General features: G+C 43.1%; 1 protein-coding gene across 1 annotated transcript; it reads left to right on the forward strand.

Moving 5' to 3' along the window:
- Positions 1 to 361: 361 nt before the first annotated feature.
- LOC143930240 (beta-microseminoprotein-like) lies at positions 362 to 23,666 on the forward strand. Its single transcript, XM_077454387.1, has 4 exons — positions 362 to 436; positions 1,467 to 1,578; positions 20,280 to 20,385; positions 23,447 to 23,666. The coding sequence occupies exons 1-4, from the start codon at positions 434 to 436 to the stop codon at positions 23,556 to 23,558; spliced, it is 333 nt and encodes a 110-aa protein (XP_077310513.1). The 5' UTR covers positions 362 to 433; the 3' UTR covers positions 23,559 to 23,666.
- The last annotated feature ends 571 nt before the right edge of the window (positions 23,667 to 24,237 follow it).

Genomic DNA, 24,237 nt, shown 5'->3' on the forward strand with positions numbered 1-24,237 from the left:
TAAAATTTCCATGCATGAAGTATATTACTTTGCTCTGCAGTTGCTTCCTATTTTCAGGTCTAGATATGACTTTCATTCACCTTGATCAGTACAGTCTGAAGATGCCAGATTTGAGTAGAGTCAGATTATAGTAAACATCTTTATTTTCTTTGTCCCTCACAGCATAAGATTTAGGGATTTGTGGTGCATTTCAAAGATCCATCATTTTATTCTCTGCTGTTACATGTTTCTCTTATTACTAATCAACTAACATATCTCCGGCCAACCTGTTAAATAAACAATTTGGTTTGTACAGTTATTGTGCAATATATTTAACCTGAATCCACATAAAATTCAGATAACCATTTCTTTGGAAGTCAGTTTGTATATAAATACCACAGTACGAAGCTCAGACAAGTCATTTTCAGACAACGATATACAGAAGCAGCTAAGGATGGTGAGTTGGTGCTTATAATTTTCCGTGTTAATGTAAATGTTATTGAACATTTTCCATGGAATACACTTGGAGAGCACACACAAAATGACAAACACAACCAACAATATTGCCTCAAAAAAAAATAAAGAAATAAATTAATGAGATTGGTCCTTTACATCTAATGTTACAGCCTAACAAAATTGTTAGCACTTGTGTTTAACCCTTGTAAAGTAGTTTGGTTGCCAAAGGAGTATAATACATGCGAGCCAGTGCATCTCAGAACCACTGAGCAACCCACAGCAAAAAGAAAGGCCCTTCAGAGAGAAACAAGAGAAGGAAGAAGGAAAGTCACAATAGGAATAAAGGGGGAGAGGGGTAACGATCCATCATTTTATGCTGTGCTGACACATTTTTCTTTTATTACTAATCAACTAACTTTTTTCTGGACAACCTGTTCAATAAACAGTCTGCTTTGTACAGCTGTTGTGCAATATATTGTCCCTGAACCCACACTAAAATTCAGATAACCATTTCTTTGGAAGTCAGTTTGTATACAAATCCCACAGTACAATGATAAGACAAGTAATTTTCAGGCAACGGTATACAGAAATAGCTAAAGATGGTGAGTTGGTGCTTTTTATTTTTTTGTTTTAATATCCAATGTAATACCCAATCAAATGCAAGTGGGCATTTGTAGATGGTAGGTTTGGAAAAGTCATGTTTCTACCAGAGCTGCACCACACTGCATTCTGTACAAACTTGTCATAGGTTATCCATCCTGAGATGGATAAAAATAATGGGTTATTGAAGAATGTTTTCTAATTAGCTTTTTTATCACCTTTCAGCCCCATAGTAGTCATTCAGTGGTCTAAATTACCCCCTGTGCCTACTTCTAATAATAAATATAGTGGCTGCAAGTTCTTTCTTCAGATTTTAACTTGATACATTTAATAATTTCCAAGCCTTCATTTAGGATGGATCTATACATATGCTGCATTTCCTGTTCATGGTATTGTCTGTAGAGCATAATAAAGCTAACCTTCCATTTCAGAAGTATCTCGTGGCTGCCATACTTTGTGTGGGATTCATTCTCTCTGTGTGTGATGCATTCTGCATGAATCAACCTCCTCCAATGCTAAAATATGGTCAGAAACACTTGAGGGGTAAGTCATATAACAATCATTTTGTTTAGGACAAATGTTATTGTAAAATGTAAAAGATTCTCTCCTCTCATTGTTAACCCATAATACCCTAGCTTAATATACTGGAGCAGCACACCTTCCAACAGAAAAATCACTGGTGATGGGATCTTAGCATGACCTCACAATGTTAAATATGCTTGAGGATGATTTGAGCACAGCAAAAGACCATTGGCAAAAAAAACAATATCTTTCAACCTCTATTGATATTCTTTAAATTCCAAATAAAGGTTTTACAATGTATAACTCCTATAGTATACAGTATATTACAAATTTATAACAATTAATACAGAAGATAAGTCTCATTAAAAGATTTAAGAGTGTGAACATGCCTTAACCTTGGGATATGGAAAAGTAAAAAAAAAAAAAAATGTCTGTAGGATCATAATGGCTGTGATATCTATGTGTGGTCTCCAAACATTGATAAATGAGTGCTTCAGAGAGAGACCACAATTGAAATATTTTATGACATTGAAGAGGCATTCCGGCCGAAATATGACTTTTAAGATAAAAATACCCCTAGAATACTCATGCAACGACCATTGTAACAAAGGTATGCTGTAAACTATGCCCCGCTTTCTAACTGTGCAGCATTGTTTTCTTACTTTGTGAAGTTTCTGCACAGCGCGCCCATCTCCAGTGTGACATATGAAGCCACAGTGTTCTTCTTCCTGGATTCTATGCATGCTGGCTACTCAGCATGCATCTGCCGATCTAGTGCTTGTGAAGTGCGGTGCAATTTTGGTCAGCTTGGCATGGCACAGCCATGCCAAGCTGGCCAAGAATTTCCATAGAAGCCAATGTTAAAGTGATACTAAAGGTTACATAAAAAAAAAAACAACAACAAATATGTCATACTTACCTCCACTGTGAAGCTCATTTTGCACAGAGTGGCCCCCGAACCTCCTCTTGTGGGGTCCCTTGGAGGCTGTCTCAGCTCCTCCCCGCATCAGATAACCCCCTGGGAGAAGCACTCTCCTGGGTGTGTTAACCTGCGAGCATGCTCCCAAGTCCAGCATTCAGCGTCCATAGACGCCAAATGCAGGACTCGGCCCCGCCCCCGGAGACCGCATCATTGGATTTTATTGACAGCAGTGAAAGCCAATGGCTGCGCTATCAATCTATCCAATCAACAGCCAAGAACCCCCTAGCAGAGAGATGGAGCATCCCCATGGGACAAATTTGAGGGTTTGGGTAAGTAAAATGGAAGGGGCTGGTCACTGACAGGTGTTTTTTTCACCTTAATGCATAGGATGCATTAAGGTGAATAAAACACAAACCTTTACAACCCCTTTAAATGTTACTGGAGCCGTGCAATGCCAAGCTGGCCAAGAATTTCCATAGACATCACGCCAAGTTGACCAAGATCTCCCAGGAGCCAATGCAAAACCGGAAATGATGCCGTGGCCTCCTAGAGGAGGAAGTGAAATTAAATATAGGCATGAATCAGGTAAGTGAACAGAAAAAATAAATAAATCGCCAATTAATTTTAACCACTTCCCATCCGGCCAATGTACATATACGGCCGGGTGGGAGCTCTCTACTTCTGAGAGGATGTTCAGGAACGTCCTTCAGAAGGAGGGGGATCGCGCGCGTGCCCGCGCAGCGGCGCAATTCCGATGTGCTCGTGTCACCCAGACACGGCGCATCTCGGATCGGCAGAAGGGCTCTGTGATTGGCCCTCCTGATCACGTTACGGCCGTGTCCAATCACGGCCGTCATGTGATGTAAACAAACAGCCGGTTGCTAGGCAATCGGCTCTCCTCTCCTCACACGGAAGTCATCACTGAGGAGAGGAGAGCAGATCGCTGCAGCCGGATGGTGATCAGTGAGTATGAGCTGTTTTTACAGCTTTTTACTAACTGATCACCAGTCTAGTATAAACCTACAGTGTAAACACACATGTCACCACAATACACATGTCACCACACATGTCCCCAAAACACACGTCCCCAAATAATAAAAAGACATGTCCCCAAATAAAAAAACATGTCCCCCACATATGTCCCACTAAAATCACATGTTCCAATGATTATCTGCACACATATGTACGTGATCACCTGCACACATATGTACATGATCATTTGCGTACATATGTCCGTGATCACACAAACCAATTATTATACACGGAATTTTTTTTTACCAAAAACATGTAGCAGAATACATTTTGGCTTAAATTTATGACAAAATTCGATTTTATTGGATTTCTTTTAAAATAGAAAAAAGAAAATATTGTTTTTTTCCCAAATTTCCGCTTTTTTGCGCTTATATCGCAAAAAATAAAAAACGGAGTCATGAATAAATACCACCAAAATAAAGCGAACAAAATGATAAAAATTTCATTTGGGTACAGTGTAGCATGACCACGCAATTGTCATTGAAAGTGCGAGAGCGATGAAAGCTAAAAATTGGGCTGGGAAGGAAGGGGGCGAAAGTGCCCTGTATTGTAGTGGTTAAGGATGCATGTTAATTCTGCATGGAGAGGAGTAAAAATGTGGGTGGAAATCTGCTTTAACCACTTGCTTACTGGGCACTTAAACCCCCCTCAGTCCCAGACCAATTTTCAGCTTTCAGCGCTGATGCACTTTGAATGACAATTGCGCGGGCATACAACACTGTACCCAAATTAAATTTTTATCATTTTTTTCCCACAAATAGAGCTTTCTTTTGGTGGTATTTAGTTACAGCTCGGAGTTTTATTTTTTTCTAAACAAACAAAAAAAGATGCAAAAAAAAAAAATCATGTTTTAATAGTTTGTTATAAAATTTTGCAAACGGGTCATTTTTCTCCTTCATTGAAGTGTGCTGATAAGGCGGCACTGATAGGCTGCATTGGTGGGCACTGATGGGCTGCATTGGTGGGCACTGATAGGCTGCATTGGTGGGCACTGATAGGCTGCACTGGTGGGCACTGATAGGCATAGTTAAGGCGGCACTAATAGGCACAGATAAGGCGGCACCGATGGGCACAGATAAGGCGGCACTGATGGGCAAAGATGGGCACAGATAAGATGGCACGGATGGGTGGCACGGATAAGTGGCACGGATGGGTGGCACGGATGGGCACTGATAGGTACCACAGATAGATGGGACTGATGGGCACTGATAGGTGGCACTGATAGGTGGCTCTGATAGGTGGCACTGCTGGGCACTGATGGGCGGCACTGCTGGGCACTGATGGGCGGCACTGCTGGGCACTGATGGGCGGCACTGGGGTGCAGCACCTTTGAGGCAGATTGGGTGGCACTGTGGGTGGCACTGTGGGTGGCACTGTGGGGTGGCACTGTGGGGTGGCACTGTGGGTGGCACTGTGGGTGGCACTGTGGGCACTATGGGCACAGACGGGGGGCACTTACTTTTACTTTTAGTTCTACTTCAGGATGGCACTGCGGGAGGCAGGTGGGCACTGGCAGGTGGCATGTGGTGCCTTGCATTGCTGGCCGTGATCGGGACTGATGTCCTGATCACGGCCGCCGGTGATCGGCTTTTTTTTTTTCTCCTCGCGCTGTCAGCGCGAGGAGGAATAATAGCCGATTACCGGCTCCGTTCTATCACATGATCAGCTGTCATTGGCTGACAGCTGATCACGTGATAAGGGGTCGGGATCGACCCCTTACACGGATCGGTGATCAGGCGAGTCTCACGGACTCGCCGATCACAGAGCGCGCCGCGCGCGCCCCTCAGGGGGCGCGCAGGCCGCTCGTAACCGGGACGACGTCAATAGACGTAGTCCCGGAAATCTAGGTCCACGCTAATGCCGTCATTCGGCAATAGCGCGGATCCCAAGTGGTTAATGCATGTTTAAAACTTTTTGCTAAGTCTAAACAGCCCTTCACATATTAAAATCTCAGGAGTCACCAACTCTACTTTGATCCTGAACAAAGTTCACTCTAAGTTCTGAAATTCAGTGGTCATATTCTTGGGGGGGAAGTGACTAACTGGGGTTATGAGCCACATTCACCTGACACCTGAAGCAGAGGAGTACTTTTATTTTTTTTCTCTTTTTTCAAAAATATTTGTTGTTAATTTTGTATGTATGATTTTGTAGCCTACTGTAAGTTTGTATATATGGACCAGGAACTTGGAAAAATGTTTGCACAGATGTAAAAATCTTAATTTTTGTCAATAAAATTATTAAGTGTTACTAAACCCACAACAGTAAAATCAGTCTGTATATGCTGTAAAGCATGCTTGTTATACTTCCTGTAAAAAGGCTGTCTGATCCTGCTTTTCTGATCCTCCCCTTCTTCCACAGTCCCCAATCCATCTGCTGATAGTACAGAGCCCTAGGAAACACTCTGTACATGCTCAGTTTTGTGTGTATTGCTAGAGAGATTTTTTTTTTGGGAGGGTGCATGTGATCGGCACCGGGCCAATCAGCACTGTCCAGACAGAGGATCAGGGGTCATGCAGCCTCATAGGATGGTCAGAAGACATGTGAAATTTGTTTTTGGTCTGAATATGAATTTGGACAAATTTTTGGTTATTCAGTGATTCAGATGTATCCAAATCTCTGAATGAAATAACGAATTATATTGAAATTCATTTAATTTTGTTTTGCATATCCAATTCTAACAAATTCCAAATTATCGGAACAATTATAATTTGGATCGTTCAAAAAATGATAGACCAATTTGAATTCTTTGTAAACAATAGCTGGTTGTTAAGGAGCAGGCTGTTAATGGGCTTGCCCGCTGACAGAAGAATGCAAACAAAAGAATGCTGGCAATAGAAAATGTCTTTAAAAAACAGCATGGGGTCCCCCAATCCATACCAGGCCATTTGGGTCTGGTATTGATTGTAAGGGGAACCCCTAGCCATAACTTTAAAAAAGAGGCATGGGGCCCCTCAGAATCCATACCAGACCCTTATCCGAGTATGCAGCCAGGCAGGCCGGGAAAGGGGGGGGGGTGAGCGAGCACCCCCCTTCTGAACTATACTGGAGGGTGCTTTGGGGCAGGGGTCTCTGTTCTGGGGACAAGGGCTTCTGCCCTACAACCCTGGCCGGTGGTTGTGGGCTTATCGGAATCTGGAAGCGCCCTTTACCAGGGGGCTCAATAGCCAGGCAGGATCAGACAGGTATCACAGGTGTTACAGGGGGCCAAATGACACAGCACAAGCGCTGTGCTGTATAACATGCTTTAACCCCTTCAGCCCCTTCCTGACCAGAGCACTTTTTGCGATTCCGCACAGCGTCGTTTTAACTGACAATTGCGTGTTTGTGCAGCGTTGTACCCAAACAAAACTGATGTCCTCAATATTTTTTACTTTTTGCTATAATAAATATCCCCCCCCAAAAAAAAAAAAAAAAAAAAATTATATATATATATATATATATATATATATATATATATATATATATATATAAAAAATATTTTCCTCAGTTTAGGCCGATATGTATTCTTTTACATGGAAAAAATAAAGGAAAAGCAGAAGTGGCGCTACCCCCTAGTACATCAAAATGAGGAATGTGCTCACCAAATTCCTCTAAGTGCAACTTCCTTAAATTACCTTAAATTGCAAGAAATAAACATTACAAAAGCGATTTTTTGTGTTATAAGCCAAAATTTTGTGTTAGACCCTCTGTCAGGTGTTAATAGAACAGTGTTGTATGTGGTCCTTTAAAGATGTGAGCAACCCTCCTGCCTTTTCAATGACTTTTCAGTTTTTCCAAAGTCATACTTTATGTAAAAATGTGTTAATAGTGTTAGACCCCCTGGTGGGTTTTTTGAATGCCACAAGCAAAAGATACTTGAATAAACCCTGATAACAGAAACCTATAAAGTAGTTATAGACTTCAGCCCCAGAGGATTTTACCCCCTTCCTGACCAGAGCACTTTTTGCAATTTGGCACAGCGTTGCTTTAACTGACAATTGCACGGTCGTGCAGCGTTGTACCCAAACAAAACTGATGTCCTTTTTTCCCACAAATAGAGCTTTTTTCCCCCACGAATAGAGCTTTCTTTTGATGGTATTTGATCTCCTCTGCGGTTTTTATTTTTTGCGCTATAAACAAAAAAAACAACGATTCTGAAAAAAACTCAATATTTTTTACTTTTTGCTATAATAAATATCCCCCCCCCCCCAAAAAAAAAATGTATATATATATATATATATATATATATATATATATATATATTTTTTATATAATAATTTTATTCTCAGTTTAGGCTGATAGGTATTCTTCTACATATTTTTGTTAAAAAGAATCGCAATAAGGGTATATTGATTGGTTTGCGCAAAATTTATAGTGTCTACAAAAATAGGGGATAGTTTTTTACGTTTTTTTTATTAGTAATGGCGGCGATCTGTGATTTTTATCGGGTATGTGATATTATGGCGGACACATGGGACATTTTTTACACTATTTTGGGAACATTGGCATTTATACAGCGATTAATGCTATAAAAATGCATTGATTACTGTGTAAATGACATTGGCAGTGAAGAGGTTGACCATTAAGAGGCATTAAAGCGGTTAAGTGTGTCCTAGGGAGTGATTCTAACTGTTAGGGTGCTGGGCTTTAACACACAGGACAGTGATCACTGCTCTCGATGGCAGAGAGCTGTGATCTCTTTCCTGTCACTAAGGTCATGGTGGCCGGCTCCAGGCCCACTCCTTAACAACCAGTTATTCTTCACACAGAACTAAAACTGGTCGATCATTTTCAACAGAACTGTAGCGAAAAATTGGAAATGATTAGAAAATTAAAAAACAAAATGACATTTTACGAAACATAACCAAATGAATTCCAAAACAAATCAACAAAACTAAAATAGTAACATAACAAATCTATCTGAAACAAAACAAATGTTTCCATTCTGCACTTGTCTAAAAGTCAGAGGCGAATGAAAACTCCTTCTACAAGCTTTAACCAGTGCTCAGCAGGAAGTCACAAGACTGCTATGCGAAAGGTATTTAGCAGTTTATATTTACTAAAATAATGGCATTTCAATGTTCTGTGTACTGTAGGAGACCAGACATAGTAAATGCAGGGTCCTGGGTTTAGTAACACTTTAACCCCCCCCCCCCCCCCCCCGGAACATTATATATTATCTGATAGCATAGGCTCTGTAGAATAAAAAGATGAAGCTTTAAAAGCCTGTACAGCTCATCAGTTTAGAGATAACCAGGAGCTCTTGTGCTAGAATTGTTGCTCTCATGCTGACATTTGTGGTGATACCTCACATGTGTGGTGTGACCGCAATGTACAAATGTGTACACATCCTGGGCATGTGTTTGCGTGGCAATGGGCGTTGTAGCAATTTTTTTTTATACATTTTAATATAATTTAATTGTTTTTAAACTTTTTTCATTTATTTATTTATTTTTACTTGATTGCTATCACAAAGGGTTAATAACCCCCCCATGTGATAGCATTGGTCAGGTGATGGGTATTTTTTCACATTGAAGCCAGGAGCCGCCTTAGCAAATGGAGCACAAGCTGATGGCTTCTACTGCAGACATTAGCTTGTGATTAACAGTTCACTCTTTGGATGCATGTAGTATGTCCTGCATTTAGCTTTTTGCAGAAATGCAGGACATTTTCTTAAACATGGGATCCTATAGAACATGTTCATATCAATGCATTTTTATGCCTCTGCCTTCTTGGAAAGGGACAGAGACTTTCTTAACCCCGAATGGTGCTTTGTTTTTAGCTGCAGAAAAGTATATATGCGTTTTTTACAGCATTTTAACATCGATTTTGCTGTGATTTGCAATTTTAAATCTGCCCAACAACAATTTTTCCCAAAACAAAACACATACTCGAAATAATGCAAAACGCAAATCACAGGAAAATCATGGTAAAATTGCAGTAAAAAATGCAGAAAGCACAGCAAAAAACACTGCAGAAACGATCAAAAGCAACATGCATAGATGTGAATCGAGCCTGAGCCCACGTTTACATTGGGCAGATTTGGCATGAGATTGACATGTCAAATCGCATGCCAAATCGGGCCGACGCCAAATTTGTACTATTTTGGCAAATTCCTTTACCACTTTTGACAAATTTTGGGGAGATTTGAATAGACATCTGTGCAGGAACCCGCACAGATGTCTGTCAAATCACCCCCCGAAGTCAGACTGCATTATCCTTTTGAAATCGCGCAAGTTCAGCTAAACTTGCATGAGCAATGTGAGCTCGGGCTTAGCCTAGGTTCACAGAAATCGAGCAAGTTCACCTGAACTCGCATGATTTTATACCCGCATGTCAGTCTGAATTCACGAGCGATTTCAGAGGCATTTGTGTGGGTTACTGCACAGATGTCTATACAAATAGCCCCCAAATTTGCCATAAGTAGTACAGAAACTACTTTTGGGAATGGGTGTGGCACCGCAAAGTCTGCGTTTCGCCGATTCAGACAGCACCATTGCCATTGACATGCCAAATGCATTTGTAGTTCAGTTCTTTTGACTTCATTGGGTTAACTTGACAGATAGTGCCCCTCCTCAAACTCCACATGCAGAAGCAAAATTTCCAGTCACAAAAGCAGAATACACAAATTGCTGCCACAGCAATGTGTACTCACCCCTTCAGCCTCACATGTAAATTTTAAGTTAGGTAGCTGAGAAACTCAGATCAACTGCCTATTTTTACCACTCTGTGTGAGCTAAGCCTAATGTGGTTTCTTTTTATTGGCGTCTTGTTACCTGGTTATCTGACTAGTAACACAGTTTCTGTTTAGAATGATTCCAATCTATGAAGCAGCAGTGGTAACACCCTTAGACAACAGCATTGTCATTCTGGGGAAAGGGTAGTGTTAAGCCTCGTACACACAGTTTGATTGTTGTATGAACGAGCATCTGATTTTTGTCAAAAGCATGTGTGCAGGATTTTGTCTAGCATACTAACTATTCGTAAATTGTCATTCAACAAACACGAACAAGTTAATTTCTCAAGCGCCACCCTTTGGCCCCTTCTGCTAATTTTGTGTTAGTAGAAGTTTGGTGAGCGTTTATTCACACTCTTTTGTTAAATGTTTTTTTATTTGGATGGCAGATAGCATCTCTAATATAATTTCTGTTGTTATTTTTTCTGCACAGCAAAAAAATTGTGTAGAATAACACTTGGCTATGTGTTTTTCTTCAAATGACAGTTTGGGAGTAGGCAGTTACATTAAAAACACCACAAGAAAAGGCTTTGCTTAAAACTAAAGCAAACTTACTATGACAAAGGCAATAAAGCACATTCCCTGCTGGCAAAGAAATTGCGGGAACGCACCCTCATGTCCACCCCCCACCAAATTAAAAACAACTCGGGCTCCTTATTGACCCACCCCAAAGATATAGCACACACATTCGCAGAACTCTACACAGATCTTTACAACAATCCTGACATACTCAGTAACCCCCCCTTCTCCGGACCTCTCCCTACGTATGCATCAGTATCTTGAACGTAGTGGAGTCCCGCGACTCCAATCCGCTGACCTAGGAGCCCTGAATGCACCGATCACAGACGCAGAATTAGAACGGACTATCAAAGCACTCCCACCTCGTAAATCCCCTGGTCCAGATGGACTGCCTTATGAGTATTATAAAACTTTCCTTCCAATCCTGACTCCCCATATGTGTAGAATCTTCAACGCTTTCCTCCGTGATACTCCTATACCAGCAGATATGCAATGGTCCTTTATCACGGTGATCCCCAAACCAGACAAAGACCCCATGTTATGTGCCAACTACAGACCAATTGCCTTGCTTAACTCTGACCTAAAAATTTTCACAAAATTACTCTCCACCCGACTGAATGTAGTCCTCCCATCTCTCATACATAAAGACCAGGTGGGTTTTGTCCCACTCAGGCAGGCGGACGACAACACCAGGAAGATCATCGACCTGGTGGACGTGGCGAACAGGGAGAATTCGGCGCCCTTGCTACTTAGCCTGGATGCCGAGAAGGCCTTTGACCGTCTTGGTTGGTCCTTCCTGATCGCCGCACTCCGACATGCAGGCTTCAAGGGACCCTTCCTGCGGGCGATCCAACATCTCTACTCCGACCCTACAGCCCAAGTGCGGACTCCCTTTGCCCTGTCCCCATAATTTTCTATAACCAACGGCACCCGGAAGGGGTGCCCACTCTCGCCCCTGCCGTTTGCGATATGTGTTGAGCCCCTAGCCGCTACGGTCAGAGGCAATCCAAACATTAGGGGGAATACCGGTCAGGGGCAAGGAGTTTAAAATCTCACTGTTTGCCGACGATATCATCCTTTCCCTGATTCAGCCTAGAGTGTCCCTCCCCAACCTCCATGCTGAATTTTATCGCTATGGGGCTTTATTGGGATACAAAATGAATACATCCAAATCGGAGGCTCTCCCACTTAACATCCGGGAAGCCGAAGTTACGCAATTGCAGGCAAATTTCTCCTACCGTTGGAAGAATACCTCCCTGAAATATCTGGGAATAAACATCACCCCAAAATTCACCACGCTATACCAGGAGAATTTCCCTTCCCTCTTTTGCTCGGTTAGAAATTTGATCCAGTCATGGAAAAAACATTGAATCTCCCTCCTAGGCCAGATTGCATCAATAAAGATGACGATCCTCCCGAAATTACTCTACCTGTTTCAAACGCTACCCATCTCGGTTCCTTACAAACACTTGAAAAAACTTCACATCGGACTTACTCAAAATTGTGTGGAACTACAAAAGGCATAGAATACCCCAATCCGTCCTGATGTCAGCCCGCTCGGACGGTGGACTAGCCTTCCCCAACCTCATTAAGTACTATCAGGCGGCCCAACTCCGTGCAATAACATCATGGTTCACCCAAAGATCATACAATAAGTGGACAGAAATTGAAAAAATCTGGATGGCTCCAACCCACCCAAACAGCCTCCTGTGGAGTGCGAGCGCGGAGGTGCCCCCCGAACGCCTATTGGGACCTATGTCTCAGCTTCGCCGACTTTGGTGTAAGCTGGCACCCCCACATGCTTTATCCTCAGACAGGTCGCCTTTAACTTCGTTTATCTGTAAACCCTCAGTGCCAGATAGCCTTACGCACCAAATGTCATAGCCCTGGTCCTCATGAAACTTATTCCACTATGGGAATCTGATAGACCCACGATCACGCAAACTATTACCCTTCTCTGAATTACAGACCAAGCATGAACTACCTCGCCAGGCATTCTATATTTACCTGCAGATTCGCCACTATGCCCTGACCATAACACCTAACCTACAATTCTCCCTCCCAACCCCATTTGAAAGCCTGATCCTGGCGGGCACGGCTCAACGGGGCTTGATATCCAATATTTACAAACTACTGAATGTTTACTCAATGGACACTAATGAAAAACACGCATACATGCTAAAATGGGAGAAACTCCTCAATGAGGACATATTCAGAGAACAGTGGCAGGTGATATGGTCGCAGGCGGCAAAAAGCTCATTTTGCACATTATATAAAGAGAATGCTTACAAAATCATCTTTCTAAGGTATATGACCCCTGACGTACTCCACACCATATATCCCACTAGCTCAGACCGGTGCTGGAGATACCTGCAGGACAGGGGCACCCTCCTCCACATTTACTGGAGTTGCACATTAATCGCCCCCTTCTGGAATGCGGTCCAACAACTCCTGACCAACCTCTTGGGCATACAGATCCCAATGGGCCCCAAATTTGCCCTACTGGGACTATCCCAACTTAAGATTCCCACTCCCCATAAAAAGCTAGTTCATCATATCCTCACGGCGGCACGTTGCCTCATCGCCCTAAATTGGAAAAAGAGGACCCCTCCTCCCGACGATACCCTATACGCTAGAATAAAAGATGTGGAGCTGATGGAGAGGATGACGGCCAGGATACAGGATAGAATGGAAGCCCACGATAAAGTGTGGGAGCTGTGGCACCTTCGGGAGGACCCACCATGATCAGATGAACAGGCTACTGCGGTGAGGCTCCTCTCTACCCCCCCCCCCCCCACCCCCCTTATTCTTCTTCTCTACTTTCATTCTCTCTTTTCCTCTTCTCTAACTGGAGTATTCTGATGGCTCCAACCAGTCTTTCCTAAGCGTTTTTTTTTTTTTTGATACACATGCTTCAAACACGTGATTGCATTCCAAGATCAGTGAAGAAGCAGAACCTGGCATAGACTGCACTGTATACTGACCTTCTCTTTATTTAAATACCATTTAAATATGAAAAGTGTACTCACAAGATATCTAAATGTGTATTGTAAAAGCTGATAATAAAAATAAATGTTATTTGGAAAAAACAAAAAAACGCCACAATTGAAAATTAACAAGGAACACCAACATAGTTGTATCTTTGATCTTAAAAACTCAGGGATAATGGTGTTGTGGTAACTTCCCCAAAAAAAAAAAATCTAACAACAACCATAATATGAATATTATTTATATCACTACAAAACAAATGCCTTTTAAAATACGTTTGGCAAACTACGGTATCTCACAAAAGTGAGTACACCCCTCACATTTTTGTAAATATTTTTATTATTTCTTTTCATGTGACAACACTGAAGAAATTACACTTTGCTACTATATAAAAGTAGTGAGTGTACAGCTTGTATAACAGTATAAATTTGCTGTCCCCTCTAAATAACTCAACACACAGCCATTAATGTCTAAACCACTGGCAACAAAAGTGAGAACACCCCTAAGTGAAAATGTCCAAATTGGGCCCAAAGTGTCAATATTTTGTGTGGGCACCATTATTTTCCAGCACTGCCTTAACACTATTGGGCATGGAGTTCTCCAGAGCTTCACAGGTTGCCACTGGAGTCATCTTCCACTCCTCCATGATAACATCACAGAGCTGGTGGATGTAAGAGACCTTGCACTCTTCCCTCTTCCATTTGAGGATACCCCACAGATGCTCAATTAGGTCTGGAGGCATGCTTAGTCAGTCCATCACCTTTACCCTCAGCTTCTTTAGCAAGGTAGTGGTTGTCTTAGAGGTGTGTTTGGGGTTGTTATGTTGGAATACTGCTCTGCGGCAGTCTCTGAAGGTAGGGGATCATGCTCTGCTTCAGTATGTCACAGTACATGTTGGCATTCCTCAAAGAACTGTAGCTCCCCACTTTCGGCAGCACTCATACAGCCCCAGACATTGACACTCCCACCACCATGCTTGACTGTAGGCAAGACACACTTGTCTCTGTACTCCTCACCTGGTCACCATTTGAACCAAATAAGTTTATCCTGGTCTCATCAGACCACAGGACATGGTTTCAGTAATCCATGTCCTTAGTCTGCTTGTCTTCGGCAAACTGTTTGCAGGCTTTCTTGTGCATCATCTTTAGAAGAGACTTCTTTCTGGGACAACAGCCATGCAGACAAATTTGATACAGTGTGTGGCATCTAAGCACTGACCCCCCACCTCTTTAACCTCTGCAGCAATGCTAGCAGCACACATATGTATTTCCTAAAGACAAATTCTGGATATGATGCTGAGCACATGCACTCAACTTCTTTGGTTCGACCATGGCGAGGCCTGTTCTGAGAGGAACCTGTCCTGTTAAACTGCTGTATGGTCTTGGTCACCGTGCTGCAGCTCAGTTTCAGGGTCTTGGCAATCTTCATATAACCTAGGTCATTTTTATGTAGAGCAACAATTCTTTTTTTTTTTTTCAGATCCTCAGAGAGTTCTTTGCCATGAGGTGCCATGTTAAACTTCCATTGACCAGTATGAGAGAGTGAGACCAATAGCACCAAATTTAACACATCTGCTTCCCATTCACACCTGAGACCTTGTAACACTAACGAGTCACATGACACCGGGGGAGGCGAAATAGCTAATTAGGCCCAATTTGGACGTTTTCACTTATGGGTATACTCACTTTTGTTGCCAGCGGTTTAGCCATTAATAGCTGTGTTTTGATTTATTTTGAGAGGACAGCAAATTTACACTGTTATACAAGCTGTACACTCACTACTTTACATTGTAGCAAAGTGTCATTTCTTTAGTGTTGTCACATGAAAAGATATAATAAAATATTTCCAAAAATGTGAGGGGTGTACTCACTTTTGTGAGATACTGTAGTTTGCCAAACGTTTAAAAGGCATTTGTTTTGTTGTGATATAAATAATAGTGATATAGGGTAGTGATATAAATATAAATATTCACTTTTGTGAAATACTGTACATCAGTATTACCAGCAAAGCAGCTTCATTATTATCCCATTAAAGAAGATGAGAATGTGCGCTGCATTTTGACATTTCATCAATTGCCACGTCACGAATGTTAATTCTAGATTACGAAAGGTAGTTTAACCAGTTGCCGACCGCCGCACGCCGATGTACGTCGGTACAATGGCACGGGCAGGCATAAGGACATACATGTACGTCCCTTGCCTCCCGCGGGTCGGGGGCCCGATCGGGCCCCCGCCCGGTGCCTGCGGCGGTCGGTATTCGTTCGGGAGCGATCCCGGACGAGGGGACGGCCATTCATTCATGGCCACCCCCTCGCGATCGCTCCCGACGAATAGAAATCCCCGGTGACATCACTTCCTCTCCTGTAATGTAAACACAGGAGAGGAAGTGATGTATTCTCTCCTCCGTGTCGGTATTTTTCGTTCCGACACGGAGGAGAGCGGATCAGTAAGTTGCACCAACACTCTACACACACAGTAGAACATGCCAGGCACACTCACACCCCCCCTTTACCCCCCGATCACCCCCCCAATTACCCCTGCCCCCCAGTCACAGTGACACCAATGTCATTTTTTTTTTTTTTTTGCATTGGTGTCATTTGTGACTGTAATAACTGTTAGGGCAGTTAGAGTTAGCCCCCTTTAGTTCTAATGTACCCCCCTAACCCCCCCAATAAAGATTTAACCCCGTGATCACCCCCCGTCGCCAGTGTCACTAAGGCTGGGTTCACATTGCAGCGGTTTATGAGAACGAATGTGATTCGCACCGCACTGCAGTGCAAATCACATCCGATCTCTGTGCGATTCGAGTTCAGCCATTCGCCGCACCCGCCGCACCCGCCACACCCGCCGCACCCGCCGCAAATTCGCACGGGACCCTTTTTTTGGCCCGCAGCAGAATCGGATCGCATGGGTGTTCACACCATGCGATCCGAGTTTGCAGATCGCACTGCGATATGCGAACTGATCTGGGGGTGTCAGTAACATTTCACTGACACTCCCAGCAGTTCGCATAGGGCAGTGTGAACTGCCGCCGGGAGGCATGCGATGCGGGAACCCGCCGCGGATTCGCGGCGTTTCCGCATCGCTCCAGTGTGAACCCAGCCTAATAAGCGATCATTTTTCTGATCGCCGTATTAGTGTCACAGGTGACGCTAGTTAGGCAGGTAGGTATTTAGGTTCGCCGCAGCTTTTTATAGCGCCAGGGACCCCCATATACTACCGCATAAAGCCCCCTGATTGCCCCCTAGTTAACCCTTTCACCAGTGATCACCATATAACTGTTACAGGTGACGCTGGTTGGTTAGTTATTTTTTTATAGTTTCAGGGCACCCGCCATTTATTACCTAATAAAGGTTTAACCCCCTGATCACCCGGCGGGTGTCATTTGTGACTAATAACTGTTAGGGCAGTTAGGGTTAGCCCCCTTTAGTTCTAAGGTACCCCCCTAACCCCCCCAATAAAGGTTTAACCCCGTGATCACCCCCCGTCGCCAGTGTCACTAAGGCTGGGTTCACATTGCAGCGGTTTATGAGAACGGATGTGATTCGCACCGCACTGCAGTGCAAATCACATCCGATCTCTGTGCGATTCGAGTTCAGCCATTCGCCGCACCCGCCGCACCCGCCGCAAATTCGCACGGGACCCTTTTTTTGGCCCGCAGCAGAATCGGATCGCATGGGTGTTCACACCATGCGATCCGAGTTTGCAGATCGCACTGCGATATGCGAACTGATCTGGGGGTGTCAGTAACATTTCACTGACACTCCCAGCAGTTCGCATAGGGCAGTGTGAACTGCCGCCGGGAGGCATGCGATGCGGGAACCCGCCGCGCATTCGTGGCGTTCCCGCATCGCTCCAGTGTGAACCCAGCCTAATAAGCGATCGTTTTTCTGATCGCTGTATTAGTGTCACAGGTGACGCTAGTTAGGCAGGTAGGTATTTAGGTTCGCTGCAGCTTTTTATAGCGCCAGGGACCCCCATATACTACCGCATAAAGCCCCCTAATTGCCCCCTAGTTAACCCTTTCACCAGTGATCACCATATAACTGTTACAGGTGACGCTGGTTGGTTAGTTATTTTTTTATAGTTTCAGGGAACCCGCCATTTATTACCTAGTCTCACTAGTGTACCCCTAAATTTAGGGGTGTCTACTTTCCAAAATGGGGTCATTTGGGGGGGGTTTGTGCCATCTTGGCATTTTATGGCCTTCAAAACTGTAACGCCCTTAGAAAGCCTGAAGGCGGTGCTTGGTTTTCGGGGCCCCGTACGCGGCTAGGCTCCCAAAAAGTCCCACATATGTGGTATCCCCATACTCAGGAGAAGCAGCAGAATTTATTTTGGGGTGTCATTTCACATATGCCCATGGCATGCGTGAGCAATATATCATTTAGTGACAACTTTGTGAAAAAAAAAAAAAAGTTTGTAATTTTCCCGCAACTTGTGGCAAAATATAAAATATTCCATGGACTCAACATGCCTCTCAGCAAATAGCTTGGGGTGTCTACTTTCTAAAATGGGGTCATTTGTGGGGGTTTTGTGCCATCTTGGCATTTTATGGCCTTCAAAACTGTAATAGGTAGTGAGAAGTGAACTCAAAAATTTACGCCCTTAGAAAGCCTGAAGGCGGTGCTTGGTTTTCGGGGCCCCGTACGCGGCTAGGCTCCCAAAAAGTCCCACATATGTGGTATCCCCGTACTCAGGAGAAGCAGCAGAATTTATTTTGGGGTGTCATTTCACATATGCCCATGGCATGCATGAGCAATATATCATTTAGTGACAACTTTGTTAAAAAAGAAAAAAAAAAAAATAAGTTTGTAATTTTCCCGCAACTTGTGGCAAAATATAAAATATTCCATGAACTCAACATGCCTCTCAGCAAATAGCTTGGGGTGTCTACTTTCTAAAATGGGGTCATTTGTGGGGGTTTTGTGCCATCTTGGCATTTTATGGCCTTCAAAACTGTAATAGGTAGTGAGACGTGAACTCAAAAATTTACGCCCTTAGAAAGCCTGAAGGCGGTGCTTGGTTTTCGGGGCCCCGTACGCGGCTAGGCTCCCAAAAAGTCCCACATATGTGGTATCCCCATACTCAGGAGAAGCAGCAGAATTTATTTTGGGGTGTCATTTCACATACGCCCATAGCATGTGTGAGCAATATATCATTTAGTGACAACTTTGTGTAAAAAAAAAAAAAAATTTTTTTTTTTGTCATTATTCAATCGCTTGAGGCAAAAAAAAAAAATATTCAATGGGCTCAACATGCCTCTTATCAATTTCCTTAGGGGGTCTACTTTCCAAAATGGGGTCATTTGGGGGGGTTTTGTACTGCCCTGCCATTTTAGCACCTCAAGAAATGAGATAGGCAGTCGTAAACTAAAAGCTGCGTAAATTCCAGAAAACGTACCTTAGTTTGTAGATGTGACAACTTTTGCGCAAACCAATAAATATACAATTATTGACTTTTTTTTTACCAAAGACATGTGGCTGAATACATTTTGGCCTAAATGTATGACTAAAATTGAGTTTATTGGATTTTTCTAATAACAAAAAGTAGAAAATATCATTTTTTTTCAAAATTTGCAGTCTTTTTACGTTTATATCGCAAAAAATAAAAATCGCAGAGGCAATCAAATACCATCAAAAGAAAGCTCTATTTGTGGGAAGAAAAGGACGCAAATTTTGTTTGGGTACAACATTGCATGACCGCGCAATTACCAGTTAAAGCAGCGCAGTGCCAAAGTGTAAAAAGACCTCTGGTCATTTACCAGCAAAATGGTCCGGTCTGAAAGTGGTTAAAGACCAAACTCTTCCTGGTCGTTCCCTGATTCCGACCATGCACGTTTGTACTTTGACTTTTGTGTGATGATTTCTGTACTGACCATCCGAAAATCAGACGTTGAGTTCACATCCGCCAAAAATTTTCTAGCCTGCACATCCAGCTTTTCTCTGATGAAAATGTGAAATTGGCTATTGAAAGCACCGTGCTAACGATCTGAAAATCCTCAGACAGCTCGTCTTATGAATTTTCCCATCTGATTTTCGTGTGTACAGGCCTTTAGATGGATTATCAGATTTAATTGGACTTGACTAAAAAATTAAAACTGAACTCCAGCTAACCCTTTTTAAGCAATTACACTAACAGTTTTTTTTTTCTACCTTTTAGGAGAAAGGTTTTAAATAAATGAATAAAAGCTGTAAGCATCACCATTGTAAGCATCCCTGTCATTGTAAAATGGCACTTTTTCTGGACAGCATGGTCTGTTGATAGATAGATTACTGACCAAATCACCATAATGGAAAAAAAGTGTAAAAGAAAGAAAACGAATGCAGCCACCACATTTAAGCATTGGTATTAAAATATAAGGAGCAGTAGCTCATTGAAAACAGGATGTTTATATGTTCAGAACAGAAACAAGGAGACTCCAATAAAGTTGACAGAGACCTCATGTAACTTATAAGCAGATTTTCATTTGTTTCCTTGTTTCCTTTTCTTTTAAGAAACTCTCTAATTTTAAATGATATTCTTACAGTATGTTATATGTTTGTAGGGTGTGTTTTTGAAGGCAAGCTACATAAGCTTGGCAGTAAATGGATAACAGAGAATTGTATGGATTGTTCATGTCGTTCTGATGGCTCCGTGGGTTGCTGTTCTAAGTAAGCATTATTTTCGTTTTATTTGTTCAATCCCAATTGAATGCAAAATATATTTTTATATTATACAAAATATTTTTCTAAAATGAGAACCAACTACAAGGCTTTATTTCAGCATGCATTGTTCACTTTTGGTGCTAGACAAATTAGGACTTCATGTGCCGCTATGAGGTTGTTTTTGTAAAGTTGAAAAGCCCTAAAGAAGGAAGGAGGAGGCCTTTCCCCCAAAATGTTTTGGCTGTATTTGATGCTCCTAACCAATAATTGTTTACAAAAACTTTTAAATTATATGAGCTTTTGTTAAAGGTGCTCCTCAATACTCCCTAGTTCCCCAATGGAAGAAAAATGCGGTTTTCATAAAGTTAAAGAATGCCTGCCTACCCTTAGGCCCCTTTCGCACTGGGGTGCTTTGCAGGAGCAACAGCACTAAAAATAGTGCCTGCACAGTGCCCTGAAACAGCCGCTGCTGTGTCTCCAGTGTGAAAGCCCCAAGGGCTTTCACACTGGAGTGATACGCTTGCAGGATGGTGAACAAAGTCCCGCAAGCCGCATCTTTGGAGCGCTGTAGGAGCGGTGTATTTACAGCTCCTAAAGTGCCCCTTCCCATAGAAAACAATGGGACAGCGCTGCAAACCCGCCTGCAAAGCGCCACTGCAGCAGCGCATTGCGAACAGTTTTAGCCCCTTTTTGGCCGCTAGCGGGGGTTAAAACTGCCCCACTAGCGGCCAATTAGTGCTGCTAAAACTACGGTAAAGTGCCGCTAAATATAGCGCCCCTTTACTGCCAGCGCCCGCAATGCCCCAGTGTGAAAGTAGCCTAAATCCTAGGTACAGTGACTGTCATTCACATGCCACCCTGTGTGGGGCACCTTTCAACAAGGATGCCCCCAGAACCCGGCTCCCCCATGTACATAATACACCTATCCATTCACCAAAAAAAAGTGACAAAAAGTAATGAAAACAAATGGTTTTTGACAATTCCTTTATTAAAAAATAAAACAACAGCACCCCCCGATGTAAATCCACTCCCAATCAAGCTGCTTGCCGCAATGCTGACCCGAAAAACCCCCACAAAGCTCCGCACACGAGGACGGCTGAACACTGAATGCCTCCTCCGCTATTTGACAGTTCTTATATAACAGTTTACGCATCACTTTACGATGTATAGGGGATACAACACAATTACAGTACAATACAAAAGGTACAGGAGGGCCCTGCTCATAGAGCTTACATTCTAAAGGGAGGGGGTGGTACAAAAGGTAATAGCTGCAGAGAATGATTTGATGGGGGTGGCTCGGAGACAGTTAGGTGGGTGTGGGATAGGCTTCCCTAAATAAATTAGTTTTCAGGAATCTCCTAAAGGTGGGCAGGGTAGGGGCTGATCAGATATATTGGGGCAGGGAGTTCCAGAGGATGGGAGAGGCTCTGGAGAAGTCTTGAAGGTGAGCATTGGAGGAGGCAACAAGGGAGCTAGAGAGCAGGAGGTCCTGGGAGGAGTGGAGGGGACGATTTGGGCAATATCTGCAGATGAGGTTGGTGATGTAGATGGGGGCGATGTTGTGAATGGCCTTGTATGTTATGGTTAGCATTTTGAATTTTACACGGTGGGGTAGGAGAAGCCAGTGAAGGGAAGTGAGGTGTATTAGTCTAGCAGCAGAATTCATAATAGACTGAAGGGGGGATAGCCTGATTAAGGGTAGGCCATTAAGGAGAGAGTTGCAGTAGTCAAGGTGGAAAATAATCAAGGAGTGAATAAGTTGCTTTGTGGTGTTATTAGTCAGCAAGGGTCGAATTCTGGAGATGTTGCGGAGGTTAAAGCGGCAGGATTTAGCCAGTGATTGGATATGGAGGCTGAAGGAGAGGTCAGAATCAAGGATTACATCCAGGACCCTGGCACCTGGGGGTACCGTGAAGGAGGAAATATATTTTATATATGTTACATTGTTATAACATATAAATATAACAAGCTCGGTTTTAGAAAGATTACAGTATACAGTAGGTAAGGGCGGTGCCACCTGGTGACGTCACCTGGTGGCACTGCCCCCTTTTGATGTCATGGACCTGTGCATGCTGGGTTGGTGATGTCACAAGGGTGACACCAGGTGACATCACCGGGTGGCCCTGCCCTTACCTTTATCAGAAATGTCAAAACGACAGAGAAGGAATTTGGCGGTATGAGGAACTTTTTTTCAGGTTTAACTGTGCGGCGGGCGATGTGATTGACAATGGAATTACATTGGGAGGGTCACTATTTTTTAATTTTTTAATGAAGGAATCATCAAAAACAGAATTCAATAAGCCCCTTGCCCACAGACACCCATAACCACCAGCCAGGGTTGTGGGAATGAGGCCATTGTCCCCATTAACATGGGTGCTTTGTGGTAAGGGGGTGGGGGTGTTTTTTTTTTTTTTTTACATTTTGGCATGCATTTAAAAAAAATTATATTCCTGCAATGACATTGTATTAAAAACTGATGGTTATCAAGTTTAACTTGCCCACACTTGAAGTACCACCACTGCGCCTTGGAAAAAATCATTTCAAATTGGTAAAGCTGCAGCTTTAAACAAGAGGCTGGGTATACAGTGATGCTGGGTATATACACAGAGAGGCTGGGCATACACAGAAGGTAGGCTAGGGTAGTACAGAGTTCCCCCCCCCCTCCATCTCCCCCATGGTCTGCACTCGCCTGCTCAGGAGCTCTGTGCGAGAAACTTCCTCCCGACTCTATGATTTGTGTGGAGCAAGGAGGAGACTCGCTCTTACACTCATCACCCTTCTCTGTCACTGAAGCAAGGATGGAGTGCAGACTCAGTGAGAGTGTCATGGCTGTGTGGGAAGCTCTGTGTCAGGCAGCCCGGGACACTCTCATGGTAGGGCCAGCCCTGGACTCGAGGCTATGGGCCCCAGATTCGGGGCTCTAGCCTCAATAGCCACCACCTAGTGATGCCACTGGTCACCTACATCTCACTCTAGCACATGACCCAGAGAATAACATTACCTTTATACTGTATATGGTTTTTACCTTTACACTTATCTCATGAGTCTTGCTTTATTATGTTATTAGGCTCGGCTTACCCATGGAATTTGACAGAAACAGATGTGAATATATTGAAGATAAGAAAACATGTACCTGGAGAGTGGTTTCCAAGGAGGATCCTACAAAGGATTGTTATTAGCCCGTGGTCTACTTTAATATATCCACCATCACCAGGGCAAGAGATTACACAAGATAATGTGCAGAAATACATACTGTATGTGGAATAAGAATAAATGATTACAATGTCTATATGTTTATCTTGCTCTTGTCCTCTCTGATGTAAGGTAAAGTCAACAGGTCCCGCTAAAACTCCAGTATAAAGACATGGACGCAGTAGACAGCAGGGTGGAACAGTACGTTTTGCTGCAAATGTAAGGAATACAACATTTTATCTATTCACGGCTCCACAAGTGTGATTAGACACAGGGGGAGGGACGGATTAACGTAGGGGCTATAGGAGCTGCAGCTCCAGGCTCCTGATCATTTATGGTTCCGGAGATACGGGACTGCTTGCACAGCCTGTCAGAAGCTAAATACAGAGCAGACAGATTAAATACAAGCTGGCACACTCTGCATCAGACTGAGAGGATGAGCTCAGAGTGCCTACAGAGCATCAACTCAGAATACAGCCTGTAGTCACAGAATGCAATGTACTGCAAGCAATGTAGTGTGCCCCTTCTCTACAAACAGTGAACAACTAGGAAAACAGAGTAGAACGGAAAGGGATGTTTTTTTCTAGTTTTTTTGCCAGTTGTTTTCATTCGTAAATTGAATGTAAATAAAAGTTAAAAGGGAATTTTTGTTTTTTTCCCTCTAAT

Source organism: Lithobates pipiens, unplaced genomic scaffold (assembly GCF_037356315.1).
Source record: "Lithobates pipiens isolate NorthernLeopardFrog02 unplaced genomic scaffold, aLitPip1_a1.2 Scaffold_25, whole genome shotgun sequence".
Taxonomy (NCBI): domain Eukaryota; kingdom Metazoa; phylum Chordata; class Amphibia; order Anura; family Ranidae; genus Lithobates; species Lithobates pipiens.